The sequence below is a fragment of the Dasypus novemcinctus genome, chromosome 3 (genome assembly GCF_030445035.2).
Source record: "Dasypus novemcinctus isolate mDasNov1 chromosome 3, mDasNov1.1.hap2, whole genome shotgun sequence".
In the NCBI taxonomy this organism is placed as follows: domain Eukaryota; kingdom Metazoa; phylum Chordata; class Mammalia; order Cingulata; family Dasypodidae; genus Dasypus; species Dasypus novemcinctus.
This window is the reverse complement of record NC_080675.1, coordinates 6,583,169-6,600,173: the sequence shown is the minus strand read 5'-3', so window position 1 is coordinate 6,600,173 and position 17,005 is coordinate 6,583,169. Positions and strand designations below refer to the sequence as shown.

The 17,005-nt window shown below is 44.5% G+C and overlaps 1 protein-coding gene across 6 annotated transcripts in view; it reads left to right on the top strand.

The window, feature by feature from the left end:
- Positions 1 to 1,955: 1,955 nt before the first annotated feature.
- EVL (Enah/Vasp-like) overlaps positions 1,956 to 17,005 on the top strand; it is a 207,701-nt gene continuing 192,651 nt past the window's right edge. For 2 of the 6 annotated variants that reach the window (XM_058291788.2, XM_058291762.2), the window contains exon 1: positions 1,967 to 2,204. In XM_058291788.2, coding sequence (XP_058147771.1) covers positions 2,200 to 2,204 — 5 coding nt within the window. In that variant the 5' untranslated portion in view covers positions 1,967 to 2,199. Of the gene's footprint in view, positions 2,205 to 2,770; positions 2,859 to 14,122; positions 14,206 to 17,005 lie in introns of those variants that run through there. The other 4 variants (XM_071213699.1, XM_071213697.1, XM_058291772.2 and 1 more) reach the window with 3 other exon arrangements.

The following is a 17,005-nucleotide window of genomic DNA, read 5'->3' as shown; positions in this document are numbered from 1 at the left end:
GGACAATCGCATTCCGTTTCCCAGTGCTTTTCCAGCAGTTTGCATGTCCCTTCCAGCATCAATATTTTCTAATCCTCCTTAAAGGAACTCGAATGCATGTCTTTGTTGTTCCTGAATCTCAGGCAGGGAAGGGGTGGGGGTGGGGCAGAGGGCAGGGCCCCTCCCCCTTCGGTGCCAGTCTTCTACAGGAAATCTGTGTCACCATCGCCCAGTGTTACCTTCTTCTAGTCACAGGATGGTAACAATTTGTCAGATTCCAGGGCAGCAGAGAAAGTGAACAACCTGGAGGTCGAAGTAGACCACCTGCCCAAAGTATATCCACAGACTTGGCTGGGAACAAGCAGGTCAGTATCCTGTGGTTTTTTCCACAGGACTCTTGAGATGCACTGACCAGGGGAAATCCTGCCTTCTTCAGGGCACACCCTGAATGCCCTCGGGTGACCCGAGGCTGTTCATGTTTGTATTTTTATTTTAGGATACAAAAAGGCTTTTCTGTAAAGAGACCAATCTCAATCCTGGGAAGAGAGACAGGTGAGGTTAGGAGGGCTAAAGGCCACAGAGCGGCTGACAGCCTGTGGGAGAGAACGGTGTCCGTGCCAGGTTCACGACTCCAGGCTCAAACAAACAGGGCCAGGAACGTGACAATCGCTAAGGAACTCTGAGGCCCCTGCGAAGGGGCAGCAAGGGCGCACAGGGAGGGGGATAAACAGTAGAGGCCCAAACTGCAAACAGCGAGAAAGACGTTTAACCCTGGCAAGCTCTGGTATGGATGACTGGGATGGGGAGCGAGAAAACCCTTCGCTTGAGAAGCGGGTCCACCAGGTGCTCTGTCCTGGGCAAAACCAGGGAACCTCAGCGAGCTTCTTAAGCTGTGGGCTGGGAGGAATGTGGCGACCAGATCGTGCCCAGCGCTTCACGTGCTCCCATCAGACCCAATTATTTTAAGGTAGCTATTATTTCACGGTTACAGGGACAGAGGGGAAAGAGAGGCATTAGCGGCAATGCTGAGAAAGCGAGACGGGCGCTTTCCACCGCGTCCACCTCAGTTAGGCGTTTCCAGCCACGCAGGAGAATGACTAACAGGGAAAATGGGGATTTTACAACCGAAGGAAACCTGGATGAACTCCCTGGTGCTGGGTGATGTTAGCGTGCTCTTTCAAAACCGCGGCCGGGGGTGTCGGGAGGGGCTCTTGGAAGCGGTGGGTGTGTGTGGGGGGGTCCTTCCGATATTGATATCGCCCCCAAGCTGAAACACCCGGTCCTGACCTCGGCTCCGTATTTACAAAGACAGGGATCAGTCGCCGGCGATCTCGACGACCCGCAGGTCTCAGCCGGCCCTTGCGTCCAGGCGCGCGGGGTGCTCGACAGGGACATCAGGGAGCAAGGCTCGGGCCAGCGGGCCCCGCTCCAGCGAGGGGCGCCGGGGCCTGGACTCGAGCGGCGCTCCACGTGCGGCCCGGCGCCCCGCCCCCTCAAGCCGGCCCCGCCCCTCGGCCCCGCCCCGCCCACGCACAGCCGCTGGCCCTCAGGCCCGCCCTGCCCGGTCAGCCCCGCCCCCGAGGCGCGCCCCGCCCCCCGCCCACGCACAGCCGCTGGCCCTCAGGCCCGCCCTGCCCGGTCAGCCCCGCCCCCGAGGCCCGCCCCGCCCCTCGCGGCGCCGGCTCGGCCTCCCGAGGAGCCGGCGGCGGGCCCCGCGCCTTTTGTGTGGGGCTTCGGCCGCGGCGCGCGCTCGCTCACCTCAGCCGCTGCGGGCGCAGGGACGCTCAGGCGCGCGCTCCTCAGGCTCGGCTCCCGGCCTCAGCTAGGCCCGCGCGCGCGCACGCGCGGTCGCGGGCGGCCCGGCAGCCCCGAGTCTCAGGCGGGCGCGCGCGCGTCCCGGGCTGGACGGCCCCCGGTCGCGCGCGCCGCCCCACCTCCATGACGCCTCGGCGGGCGGCCCGGGCACGCGCGCGCGCACACACCCCCCGCCCGGGCACGCGCGCCCGCCAAGATGGCAGGGGCCGGTGCCCGGCTGTCGTCCGCCGCCGCCCTTCCCCGCAGCTAGCGGCCCGCACGCACGCCCCGAGAAGATGAGCCCCCGCCGCCTCCCGCAGCCCAGCGAGACGCGGAGTCGCCGCGCCGGGGGCCGGCTTCCCCGCTAACGCCCCGCCGCCGCGCCAGGTCGCCCCCCGGCCGCCGCGCCCGCCCGCGGCAGCGACAATGAGGTGAGTGGAGCCGGGCGCCTCGGCGGGCGGGGATCCGGGAGTCGCGAGGGCTGGGCGGCTGCGGCAGGGGGGTCCCCAGGGGGGTGCCTGCGGGGCGTGGGGGCGTCAGGCGGGCGGGAAAGGGGGCGCGAGGGCGTCCGGAGGATGCGAGGGGGGGTGTTCGCAGCCATTTGGGGGCGTCCAGAGCGCGGGAATGGCTTCGGGAGAAACGTGGGAGTCGTCCAGAAAGGGGGCAGGGTCTGGGGGTGTCTGGGGGTGGCCGGCGTTCTGGGAGGCAGGGGTGGGGGGAGGGAGGCCGACCCCCGCCGGCAGGTGCGGCAGAAGTTGGTGGAAGGCGAGGAGGCGGGCCTGAAGCCCCTCTGACCTTCCATCCTGGGGGCTCGACCCCTCGCCTCTGGCGGCGCCCCCAGCCGCCTCCTGGCTTACTTTTAAAGTGGTAATTCCCGCTCCATCTGGAGCTGGTGACCCGGTCGCTTTTCTCTTCCCCTCTCCCTTTCGTTTCGCACACCAGTAAAGTACAAAACCCAAAATGTACCTATCATTGATTTCTCACCGAGCCAGGAAGCGCCTGTGTGGTGGTCCTCTGGTAAAGGAATAAAATACTGCCCGGACTCAGAAGTCCCCACCCCCTTCCACCCTCCTCCCTCTCCAAAGGTAACCAGATCCAGACTTTTTTGGTAATCACTTCCTTGCTTTTTTTCTCTCGTGTAATTTTACCTTCTAAACACCCCATAAGAACTACAGTGCCTATTTGTGAATTTGACACAAATGAATTAGTACACTACATATAGTCTTGTGCCTGGCTTCTTTCACTCAAAATATTTTTGTGATTTCATCCATTCTGTTGTAACTAGTTGTTCGTTTTCGTTGTTCTGTAGTATTCTATTGTATGGTAATAGCACAATATATCCCATTCTACTGTTGGTAGACATTTGAGTAGTTTCTGACTTGTAGCTATTAAAAATACTGATGTGTTACATGATGGGCAAAAAAAGACCTGAACACACATTTCTCTGAAGATATACAAATGGCCTAAAAGTGCATGAAAAGATGAACATCATGAGCCATTAAGGAAATGGCACATCAAACCCACAATGAGATACAATATCATACCTACTAGTATCGCTATTAAAAAATTGGCAAAGATGTGGAGAAATAGGAACACTCCTTGCTAATGGAGTGGAAAATAGTGCAGCCGCTGTAGAAGACAAATTGGCAGTTCTTCAGAAAGTTAAGAGTGTAGAACTACCATATGACTTGGTAACACCACTTTCAGATATATACCCAAAAGAATTCAAAACAGGAACTTGAACAGATATTCGCACACCATTGTTAAAGCAGCATATTCCCATTTGCCAGAAGATGGAAACAATCCAAGTGTCTATCACCTGATGAAGGGATAGACAAAATGTAATATATACACATAGTGGAATATTATTTAGCTTTGAAAAGGAACAAAGTCCTGATACATGTGACAGCATGGATGAATTTTGAAGATATGTTGAGTGAAATAAAACTCATAAAAGGACAAATGTATAATTTCACTGATATGAAGTAATTAGAATAAACAAACTTAAAGTCGGAATCTAGAAGTTGGATAACCAAGGGATGGGTGTGGGTAGGAAATAGGGAGTTACCGCTTAAAGTATACAGTCTCTATTTTGGATGATGGAAAATTTTTGGTAATGGGTGGTAGTGATGGTAACCCAACATTGTGAATGTAATTAACAACACTGAATATATTTGGATATGATTAAAAAGTGGCATTTTAGATTGTATATATTACTAAAATAAAAAATAAAAACCCATAGGACTTTGTAACAGAAACAGTGACTTCTAATGTTAACAATGGGCTATAGTTAATAGTACAATTATAATAATCTTCTTTTATCATTTGTAATAGATACCAGGCTAATGTGAAGTGAACAGAAAACTGTGTGCATGAACGGTATATGGGAATTGTGTATTTTCTGCATAAATTTTCTGTAAACCTACAACTTCTCTAATTTAAAAAATATTTTAAAATATGCTAGGAGGGTTAAGACTTAGATGCCAATAAAACATATGGCCAAATTGAAATAAAATTCAAATGAACTATTTTAACAAAAAAATATTGTTATGAATATTCTTGTATGTGTCTCTTTTTTTTTTTTTTTTTTAAGATTTATTTATTTATTTAATTTCCCCCCCTCCCCTGGTTGTCTGTTCTTGGTGTCTATTTGCTGCGTCTTGTTTCTTTATCCGCTTCTGTTGTCATCAGCGGCATGAGAAGTGTGGGCGGCGCCATTCCTGGGCAGGCTGCACTTTCTTTTCACGCTGGGCGGCTCTCCTTACGGGCGCACTCCTTGTGCGTGGGGCTCCCCCACGCGGGGGACACCCTTGCGTGGCACGGCACTCCTTGCGCGCATCAGCACTGCGCATGGCCAGCTCCACACGGGTCAAGGAGGCCCGGGGTTTGAACCGTGGACCTCCCATATGGTAGATGGACGCCCTAACCACTGGGCCAAAGTCCGTTTCCCTGTATGTGTCTCTTGATGCATTCATTTCTGTTTGAGTGCATACCTAGCAATCGAATTTTTAGTTCAAAAGGCACATGAATCTTCAACTTTAGTAGATAATATCAAACTTTAAAGTATTAACAATTCGTTCCCCCATAGCAAATATGTGAGAGTTCCTGTTGCTCTACATCCTTGTCAACACTTGATGTTGTCAGTCTTTTTAATTTTAACTATTCTGGTGAGTGTGAAGTAGCATCTGAGTGTAAAGTTGAATCCTGCTGTAGTTTTAACTTGCAGTTTCCTATTGGCAAATGAGGTTGAACATCTTTTCGTATTTATTTTGTAACTTTTATGCAGTGTCTGTTCCAGCATTGGCCCAGTTTTATTTTGGTGTTGCATGTCTTTTTCTTCCAATTTGCAGGAGTTCTACTTCAAAGTCAAGAAAATAGTTTCCTGTAATCTCTTCTAGAAACCTTACTCCTTTAATTTTCACATTAAAATCTACAACCTACCTGGAATTAATTTTTGTTTAAGGTATGAGATAAGGTTAATTTCATTTTTTTATCTGTATGACTATCAACTTCTAGTATCATTTATTGAAAGGGCATAATTTCCCCGGAGCTCTGTAGTAGCCACCTTTGTCATCTTCTAATCTTCTATCTGAGATCATTTTCTTTATTCCTGAAGAATATCCTTAGTATTCATTTAGTGGAGGTCTGCTAGTGACAAATTTTTACACTATTTGTTTTAAATGTCATTATTTCTCTTTTTTTCTTTCAAACGGCTTTACTGAGATATGATTCACATACCAAAAAATGCACCCATTTAAAGTGTACATTTGATTGGTTTTTAGTATGTTCAGAGTTCCACAGCCATTGCCACAATCTAATTTTAAAACATTTTTCTCCATTTTTGTTGGGTCTGTTAATTATTTAATAGAATTCTCAGTTTGCCATTTAGTACTTTAAAAATATTGTTTCATTATCTTCTGCCTTTCAATGTCCTAATACATGCGACAACAGGGATGAATTTCAAAGAGATTGAGAAGTCACTTATGAGTCTGTTGTTCCTTTGGAAAAAATCTTTTTCACTAGCCACTTTTAAAATCTTCTCTCTGTCTTTGGTTTTCAGCCATTTCTGTGCTCTTTCTTATATGGATTTCTTTTAACTTATTATTGAGTTTCTTATGGGTTCTTAAATCTGTGACTTCATGTCTCATTGGTTTTATAAGTCCTCAACCATTCGTACCTCAAATATTCTCTCTCCTTCTGGGACTATATTTATAAATGTTAGGTTTTCACTATAACTTCTGTGTTTCTTCATCTCTTTTTTGTGTATTCCATCCTTTGTCTCGCTTTTCTTCATTTTGGATATCTCCTCTTTTATTTTCCAGTTTACTAATTCTTTCTTCTGCTGTATCTAGTTTCTGTCAATCTATTGAGTTGTGTTTTTTTTGTCTTTATTTTTTTATTGTTACATTCAAAAAATATGAGGTCCCCATATACCCCCACCCCCCTCACCCCACTCCTCCACCCATAACAACAACCTCCTCCATCATCATGGGACATTCACTGTGCTTGGTGAATACATCTCCAAGCACTGCTACACCACATGGTCAATGGTCCACATTATTGTTTACACTCTCCCCCAGTCCACCCAGTGGGCCATGGGAGGACATACAATGTCCGGTAACTGTCCCTACAGTACCACCCAGGACAGATCCAAGTCCTGAAAATGCCCCCACATCACATCTCTTCTTCCCACTCCCCACCCTCAGCAGCTACCATGGCCACTTTCTCCAAATCAATGCTACATTTTCTTCAATTACTAATCACAGTCGTTCATGAATACAATATCATTAAGTCCACTCTAGTCCGTACTCTATTCCTCCATCCTGTGGACCCTGGAATGGTTGTGTCCACTCTACATCTATATCAAGAGGGGGGCTCAGATTCCACATGGATGCTGGATGCAATTCTCCTGCTTTCAGTTTTAGGCACTCTTGGCTCCCTGGTGTAGTGGTTGACCTTCTTCACCTCCATGTTAGCTGAGTGGGGTAAGTCCAATAAACCAGAGTGTAGGAGTTGCAAGTCTGTTAAGGCTCAGGGCCCGGCTGTCACATGGACAGTCCAGAGATTCAGATCCCCTGGGTATACACTAAACCCCAGCACCAACCACAGGTGCAGTAAAAGTAACAGGAGAGGCTTGTAGACAAAGATCACATCTGAGTCCAGTTTCATCACACAGAAACACAAACTCCAAAGTGGGGCCAACTGACATGGCACTGAACTCCATCTGCCATGACCATAGAACCTGTAGGTCTCTGTAGCCCTCAGAAGAACCAGTACCTGGGGTTGCACCTACTTTTATCTGTCTCTGGGACTCTGCTGAGGTGTGCCTAAGGGCGACCCCTCTGATAACCTCTCGGCTCTTTTTTGGAGACTCATAGCCATACAAACTCATTTGTCCTTTCCATTTCCCCCTTTTATTCAGGTCAAAAAGCATCTTTAACTCCTGATATTATATGTAGGCTGAGATAGTCTGCTGGTCTGAGTTGACCCTTTTATTCAAGGTCATTTTCTAGTTACATCATCAGCTGGTCCTTGGTAGTAATCCCTTAGTGCCAGGGAGGCTCATCCCCGGGAGTCATGTCCCACGCTGGGGGGAAGGCAGTGCATTTACATGCTGAATTTGGCTTCGAGACTGGCCAAATTTGAGCAACACGGGGGCTCTCAGGAGGTAACTCTTAGGCACCCTGCAGCTCTAGGCCTTGTTCTTATTTCAGGTGCACAGGCTCACAAGCATAGTCATTAATATCAAGGGCTCGTTGTTGGACCTTCCTTCTTTTTTGGTCTTTGCCGTTGCACTTGGGGGATTGTTGCTGCTCCATTAGGGAATGTGATAGAGCTCCCTTGGCCAGGAACTCAGTACTCCTCAGTTGTCGTTTTTAACTGTAACCACTATGAAAATATCCAAACATTTTTATGTACCCTGGAGAACTCCCTGCCAACCATTTGTGCCCTGTCAATAACATCCCACACCAGTATTCCTCCGCTGCCATTGTTGAACCTCTCTGTGATCCAAAACTTCTTCAAAAATGAAGCCCAATATATTGCCAGGTTCTATTAATAGTAAAATGGAATATAGTGATGAGTTTAAAAGTTAGATATAGAATACATATTAATTTAGAAAAATTAAGGTAAAAATAACTTGGGGTATCAAAAAATTTAAAAATGCAAAAAGCTTTGTTTTTGATGTTTTGCTTTCCATCACTGCAATAAGCGTTGCCCTATATGCAAATTGGCAAGGCAGCTTCTTCTATCTTTTCCTCAGTGTCTACGTCCTTTTTCTTTTTTCTTTTTTTCCTAATTATTAAGCTTGTCTTCACAAAAGTTTTAGATCACATAAATTCATATATACAAAATATGGTACTCCCACATATCCAATATAAAACCCTTTTCCCTTCCACAGCAATAATCTTTTTACATGTTCATACTATATTAACTGAAACCGGTGTATAGATATTGAGGCAATAGCTTTCAAACAAGATAACACTTGGGTTTACATTGTGGTTTATTATGTTGTACTTATTTGTACCTGAAGTTCTTGACTTTCGCAAGGAGGTCTCTCTGTGGTGAAGACAGCTTTGTACCTCTGTCAGTCTGATTTGATTGGGATCTTTATAAGCAAGTTAGTTTACCAATTGTGGCATTTTGAAGCTTTTGTGGACCCCAGAAAATTATCTTCTTAAACTAATCCATTTCTGTGGATAGAAACCTATCATAGATGGGAACTTTTGATTAGATCACTTCAGGTAAGGGCCTTTAGTTAGATTGTGTGACCCAGGGTAGGTCTTAATCCTCTTACTGGAGCCCTTTGTAAATGGGAGAAACATGCAGAGAAAGAGAGAAATGCCCAGAAGCTGAGCGAGAAGGCCCTGGGAGCCAGAAGCAGAAATCAATGGAATACAGAAGCTGAGGGGAGGCTCTGAAGCCAGCAGTTGAATACAATGAGGCCCGGAGGAGAGGGGAGAGCCCAGTGCCACCATTGTGCCCTGCCTTGTGCCTGATAGCCCACAACTGTAGCTCAGGAGAAAGCATTTCCTGACGAAGCCTTGATTTGGATATTTTTCTCAGCCTCTAAATAGTAAGCTTTTAAACCAATAAATGCCCATCGTAAAAGCTAATCCATTTCTGGTATATTGCCTTGGCAGCTTTTAGCAAACTAAAACTCCCTCAAAGAACACTTTTGTACAATCCAGAATTTTTCAATGAAAATAACACATTATTTCTCTTGACAGATGATTTCATTGGAGTACATATATATGCCCTATTGATGAAGGTTTGAGATGTAGTCTCTAAATTGTGCCCTTTTTCATGTGTCTCAGAAAGGCATGAGTCTGGAGAGACATTACAAAAAATAAACTGAACAGTTAAGGCACATGTGCACACATTTTAGTAAAAAAAAGTACTTTTGAAACATTACTCAGATAATTAAGAGTCTGAATTTTTAGTTTCTAAACTACTGTCTGAATTCTTTTTCCCTTTTCCTAACAGACCTCAGCAAACTATGTACTTTCATATCATCACTCAAAAATCATTTTTTGAGAGCTTCCTGTTGCCTGGTACTGGACTAGGTGGGGTACAGAAGGACCCAGACCCTTGTCCCCCAACACAGTCTCCATCCCTAAAGGATTTACAGAGACTTACTAAGTCCATTTCTGTACCTACTTGAAAAAAAATACCCATCTACAAACACATAATATACAATATGTTTCTGTTTATAGTCTTTAGTCATAAATCTATTGGGAACTTTTTCCTCTTTGAACATTTTCCCTATTTGCCTTTTATTTTTGTAGAGATTTCATATATAAAAGTTTAAATTATGTCATTAAGTCATTGTTTTATTGATTTTTCTATCATTTCTTATATTTAGGATATAGTGTTCTTCTACAGCAGTTCTTAACCTTTTTTGTTCCACGGACTTCTTTGCCTGTCAGGTGAGCCATGGACCCCTTACTAAGTCCACACTGTACTCTGTATTATTCAATAAACAGATCACACCCACACTAACACTTCCCCACAAGAATAATGTTTTAGACCCCTGGTTAAGAATCCCTATTCTACAGATTTGAAAAGTATTAAATTGTTTTTTCTATTTTATTTGTGAGAATTTTTAAAATCCATTCTTCAAATGATCTGAATATAATGTGAAGATCAAAATTCTGTTTTTCTTTAAAATTGCTGATCAGATGTTTGACTATGCCTGTAATTTATATGGCAGCATTTTCTAGGTTGAATGGCAGTGCAAACATCTGGACCTCACATTCTCTCCAAGGATGCCTGGGTGCAGGTGGTAACACCTGAACAAGTAAGGATTACCTCCCATCTTTGGGAAGCTTGCTCACCCCTCCAGGCCTCGCCTTGTAAATGGAAGGCGTGAGCAGCCTAGCACGTGGGCAGGTCTGGTCGTGTGCCGGGGACCGCCTCTTCTGACCAGGGGCGCCTCGTCAGTCCTGGAGTTCGGCAGCTTACGGTGTGATTCCTGGGTGCAGGGCAGGACACGTAGGCATCCACACAGCCCTTGTTTACCAACCTTAGCCCACACTGGCTATCTTTGCCGGGTCCAAGGATATTTCTGCAGGTGTCTTTGGAGGTCATGTTAAGACGACCAGCAATAGGGCTTCTCCTGTGTGTGTATTGTGTATGTGTGTGTGTGAGCGCATTTCTTTCTAGGATCTTTTCTTTGGCCAGTGCCACCCCCAAATCACTTGTGGACAGTCATTTCAATTTGAGCAACATCATCCTTCTGTTAAAGTAATGTCAGTTTGAAGTTTACAGTGATGTGGTTTTATTTGTGTCCTGTTTATTTACTTGTATAAGCCTAAAAGATTTAAACTTAGCTTTGTGTTTACATATGTAAGCTTCATAAAAATATTTAAATCATGATTTTTCACTAGAAGATTTTTTCTCCTTTAAAGGGTATCCATACTTTGCCCAAGTTTGAGAAACCTTGCAGTAACCTATAAGCTTGTTGAAGAGACTGAGTTTTTAAAGAATGCATACATCCCCCACGCCCCAGTGAAACACAGAGGGATGGTGCTCAGAGGAGGGGTGTGGCAACTGGAAAGAGTTTTCCCTTTCTAGCCTCAAAAGAGAAATAATTCCATGGAAATAATTCTGGTGGCAATATCTCTTGCCTCCTTTTAAAATAACTTTTCTTCTGATTAAATTTAGTATATGTTAAATGTAGAGAATTTGAAAACAGAAAAGTGTAAAGAAGATAAATCATCATTGAACCTGTTGGGTCGGGACAACCATGTTAAACTCACAGTGTGCCTCCTTTATCTTTGTCATTCCTGCATGTAACATATTTTACAAAAGATGATATTGTGCTGTATGTACTGGTCATTTTACATTTAACATATACACCTATACACCTTCGTAAGTATTCTTTGAGAACATTTGAAATTTTGTATAATAGTCCATATAATGGATATGCCATAATTTAATTACCAACACCCCAATTTTGGGTCACTTAGCTTGATTTTAGTATTTCATAATTGTAAGTAACACTGTGATAAGTGTTCATGTACATAAATCTTAGGGTGCATGTCTGATAATTTCCCTGAGATAAATTAGCAGAATGTTGTTAGTGGTACCAAAAGGTCTAAGCATTTTTAAGGCCATGGGTACATATTGCCAGAATATTAATTTTAAACAAAGAAAAGAGAAAGATAGTGATAAATTTAATGACAGGAAATTTAATACCAGTCTTAAGTTGAAAGCACCCCCTATCTTCCTCCCCCCCAAAAAAAGCAAAGGAAGGGCCAGGAAAGGAATCCGAAGGAAGAAGTAACTGGTTAAGAGAAAAGTAACAGTGCTCGAATAAATGACGCAAGTTGTCGATGGATGAGTGATCAACTGATAGCTCTGCTAGTAATTGATTTATTTTTCTTCAGTAAAGTTGCATAAGGCAAAAAAGAAAAAGAAAAAATCAGTGGTGCGGCAAGGAATGGTGTAGTTCCACCTGCTCACCAGTGGATGGAACCCTAGCCCCGATTCCTCTGCAGCTGTTGTGCCTGGGACTGTCTTTGTCTTTAGGGCTGTGTGACACAGTCATCCACTCTGGAGGGTTAATGTCGGCAGGTGAATGAATTTGTGTTTTCATTTAGGTCACATTTTACCATGTGTGTTCTAAACAGCCTGGATTTTAGAGTCAGACCTGGGTTCTGCCCCAGCGCCACTACTTACCAAGCTGACTGATTTTTGAGCAAATGATTTAACCTTTGTGAGTATCCGCTGCTCTCAGCTATAAATGAGGATAATCCCACCTGCTTCATAGGATTGTTATAAGGATGAAATGAGAATAAATGAAAAGTTCTTAGCTTGTGGCTTTCAATAAAGGTTAGTTATCTACCCTTCCCCTCATCCCCAGGATTTGTTATATCTGTGATAAAGGTAAACTCTGGAAAATCTGGGACAATTCAGATTTCAGAAAATCTGCTTTGTTGTCAGACCACTGTATAATATATCTACCACATGGAGTAATTTTTTATTTAGAAACTGCAGTTACTATTGCTGCTTCAACCTCTAAGAAAGATTCAAGGAAGTTCTCTATAAAAGACACCAAGGATAATTATGGAAATGAAGGCAAAACAGGAGCCACATTATCTTTGGGCAAGGGAGATGATTGTACCAGAAAGATTAGACTGAAAAATAGTTACTGCAAATTTTAGTTAAACTTCATTTCCTCAGTGAGGCAGTCCTTGAGGCCTAGACAAGGGCCTTTCCTTGGTATTTGCCTCTGATGTCCCTTATTTCTTCTTCTGTCACTCTTTATATTACTTATATTTGTAAGTTCTGGAAGCTTCCTCAAGGCCGGGATTATACCTCTTTTGGTATGACCTCTTTTGGAGTCTTAGAGCCTAGCACTGTGCCTGGCACAGGGTATGTGCATAGTAGATTTTGGCACCACTCCCTGGCCCCTCACATGGACAGTGTGCCATGGCATTTGTTCCAGCTCAGCTCGGATCTTTCCAAGTACAGCAATCCAGGGAGCCACCTCCAGATGATAGATGCTGGCCCCAGGAAGAGAAAACTGTTTCAGGATGTGCTTTTTGATCAACCTCTTATGGAGTGACAGTGCTTTAGTTCATTGTTTCTGTACTGCTGTTATGATAAAATGATTCCTGGGTGATGTATGGGTGGATATTTTATTTCCTGTTATTACTGCATAAGGCCATTGTCCACTGTACCTCTCGGTATCCAAATAATTCTCAGAGTTTCATGTGCATAGGAATCACGGGGTGTGTATATGTGTGAACTTCCAAACAGGCAGATCCCAGACCCCATCCTTAGGAGTGGATAAATGCTTTTTAAATTCCAATAATTATGTTTTTGTTTTATGTGTATTAGAAAAAAGTTAGCATATTAAGTCTGTGGCGATTTAGCTGGGTACCCCAGCAAACTGTACCTGAGACAAAGGCTTCTGGGAGAGGATTTTGGAGGGGAGCATTACCCCAGGCAGCGGAATGAGAGAAGAGAAGTCAAGAGAGGAAGAACTGGAAGAGCTGATGCAGGCCTTCCTTAGAGGGCAGGACACCACACATGCCTGCTGACTGCTCAGTCCCACAGGCCCTCACGTGGGCAGGGTGGGGACGTGGGGAAGTATGTACCCACTGGTACGTTCTCCCTTGTCAGAGGACTGCCTTCAGGTATTAGTCTCCCCTGCCCCTAGTGGTGTTCATGGGGAAGGGGCGTTTACTGAGAGGGTTCCCTGACATCCCACTGGCTTGACAACAGAGCACGCTGGAGCTGGGAGTGGGGGGAAGGTTTGCCTCTCAAGTTTGGGCCAAACTGCTTGCTTGAAGGGGGCTGGAATAAGACCTATAAGGCAGGGGAACTGAAATAATGAAGAGAAGTCTAACATACATGGCTTTGTAGATATTACTACTAAATACAAAGTAAATAGATTTCTTTTTCTCTACTCCTAGGTTAAATTCACCCATGGTTTTCTTGGTACATATATATATATATATATATATAAAATTTTTTGGCCCTTTTTTTAAGTACAGTTGTTTTTTTTAAAAAGATATATAGATTACATAAATGTTCCATAAAAAAAAATAGGAGATTCCCATATGCACTGCTTCCAACCCTTCCCACGTTTTCCTACATTTTCCCACATTTACAGCATCCTTCGTTAGTTTGGTACATTGCAATTGGTAAACACATTTGGAGCATTGCTACTAAGCATGGGTTAGTTTCATTGTAGTTTACGTTCTTTCCCACGCAGTTTTGTAAGTTATAACAAGATATATAATGGCCTGTATCTGTCATTGCAACATCATTCAGGACAATTCCAGTGTCCCAAAAATGCCCTTATATTGCACCTATTTTTTCCTTTCCCTCCCCTTAGAACCTCCAGTGGCCGCTACCTCCACATCAACGATAAAAGTTCTCCCATTGCTGGAATAACAATAAGACTATAGTTGAATAACAGTAAGTCTACTCTAATCCATCATTAATTCCCCAATCCTAAGGATTCTGGGATGGTGGTGCCCACTCCACCTGTAATTGAGAGGGGTCTTGGGGCAGATGGATGGGACTATCTTGCTTGCAGTTGTAGACTCTCTGTTCCTTGGGGTGGTCGTTGTCCATCATCATCTCCTTGTTAGTTGTCCTGGGTGAGTCCAGTGAACGGGAGAGTAGTTGTTGCAACTCTGTTGAGATTCAGGGCCCAACTGGCACATGGAAAGCCCAAAGATTTAAGTCTCTTGGATTTAAGATTTAAGTCTCTAACACTAACTATAGGTTCAAATAGAAGGGGCTGAAGAGCCATGTATAAGGAAACGACACCTGAGTCCAATGCTGTCACACTGAGAATAAGTTTCCAAGTAGGGCCCACTGGCAGGCAACTAAACTCTTGATCTGTCTGCCCTACCTATAGTGTCTGGATGTCTCCGCAATATTTACTTTTGCAGTCAAATACTGCTGAGACATAAATAAGTGTAACATCTGAAATGACCTCTGGCTCAATTTGAAGTCGCTTAGCCATATAAACCCATTTGTCTTTACCTTTTGCCCCTTTTGGTCTAGGTCTTTTTCCAGTTACATTACTGTTTGGTACTGGTAGTAATCCCTCAGTGCCAAGGAGGCTAATCCCTGGAAGTCATGTTCTACACTGGGGGGAAGGTAATGCATTTATATGCTGAGTTTGACTTAGAGAAAGGCCACATTTGAGCAACAAGGAGGCTCTCAGGAGGTAACTCTTAGGCACCCTATGATACTAGGCTAAGTTTCAACTTCAAAAGTAAAAAGTTCATAGGTTCTAGTACTTACATTGTATCTTTTCTTTTTTAAACATTTACATCTCTGATCCACTTGGAATTTGGTATATAGTTTGAATGATAGATCGAGTTTTATCCTTTGCCATCTGGTTATTCACTTATCCCAATCCCACTTATTAAAAAGTCAGTTTTCTACCAGTGTTTTGAGATAATGTGCTTTGTCATATATAATAAATTAGACCTATTTCTGAATTCTCTGTTCTGTCTCATTGGCCCGTATGTTTATTCATGCACCAATGCCTCACTTTTAAGTAAAGAGGCTCTATAATATGTTTTAATATTTGCCAGGCTTAGTCCCCTCTCATTGCTAGTGAGTTGCTTTTAAAGAAGATCAAGTAGATAATAGCACTGGTACTAAACAGACATGGCAAAAACTGTGAATGACCAAAGCTTAGGAAATTGGGCTTTAACCCAAAGGAACAAGTCCAGCATTGTGGCTTCTGGAGTCTATGCACCCTTCAAGGAGAATTCTCATTTGTGATATGATGCATGTGGCTTTTCAATGTGAATCTTTTTTTTTTGCTCTTACAGTGGGGATTTATTGGGTTGCAAGCTTACAGTTATGCAACCATGAAAGTGTCCAAATCAAGGCATCATCAGGTAATGGTTTCTCCCTAAAGACCCACACAAGGTGGTGTCTCTTTCTCCAGGTCTCACTGCTTCAACTTCTGACTTTCTCTCTCCTGGGTTCTCTTGATTTCAGCTTCTTGCTTTCATGGTGTCCTCTTTGTTCTTAAGTCTTTCTCTCTCTCTGTCTCTTCGACCTTTTTTTCTTCTCTGTATATCCATCACATACATTTATTTATTTATTTATTTATTTTAAGATTTGTTTATTTCCCTCCCCTTCCACCCCCCACCCCGGTTGTCTGTTGTCTGTGTCTATTTGTTGCATCTTCTTTGTCTGCTTCTGTTGTTGTCGGCGGCATGGGAATCTGTGTTTCTTTTTGCTGCATCGTCCTGTTGTGTCATTTCTCCATGTGGGCGGCGCCATTCTTAGGCAGGCTGCACTTTCTTTTTGCGCTGGGCTGCTCTCCTTACGGGGCGCACTCCTTGAGCGTGGGGCTCCCCTACGCGGGGGACACCCCTGCATGGCACGGCACTCCTTGTGCGCATCAGCACTGCGCATGGGCCAACTGCACACGGGTCAAGGAGGCCTGGGGTTTGAACCGCGGACCTCCCATGTGGTAGACCGACGCCCTAACCACTGGGCCAAGTCTGCCGCCTCCATCACATTTATTTTTTATTTTTTTTAATTTAAATTTTTCATTCATTTTTTAAAAATATTACATTCAAAAAATATGAGGTCCCATTCAACCCCACCGCCCCCACCCTACCACTCCCCCCACAGCAACACTTTCTCCCATCATCATGACACATTCATTGCATTTGGTAAGTACATCTCTGGGCATCACTGCACCTCAATGCCAGTGGTCCACATCATAGCCCATACTCTCCCACGTTCCATCCTGTGGGCCCTGGGAGGATCTACAATGTCCGGTAATTGTCCCTGAAGCACCACCCAGGACAACTCCAAGTTCCGAAAACGCCTCCACATCTCATCTCTTCTTCCCATTCCCCGCACCCAGCAGCCACCGTGGCCACTTTTCCCACACCAATGCCACATTTTCTCTGTGGACCTGGGATTGGTTGTGTCCATTGCATATCTATGTCAAGACGGGGCTTAGATTCCACATGGATACTGGATGCAATCCTCCTGCTTTCAGTTGTAGGCACTCTAGGCTCCATGGTGTGGTGGTTGACATTCTTCAACTCCATGTTAGCTGAGTGGGGTAAGTCCAATAAATCAGAGTGTAGGAGTTGAAGTCTGTTGAGGCTCAGGGCATGGCTATCATATTGTCAGTCCAGAGATTCAAATCCCCTAGATATATCTTAAACCCCAGCACCAACTACAATTCCAGTAAAGTAGCATGAAAGGCTTGTGAAAAGAGATC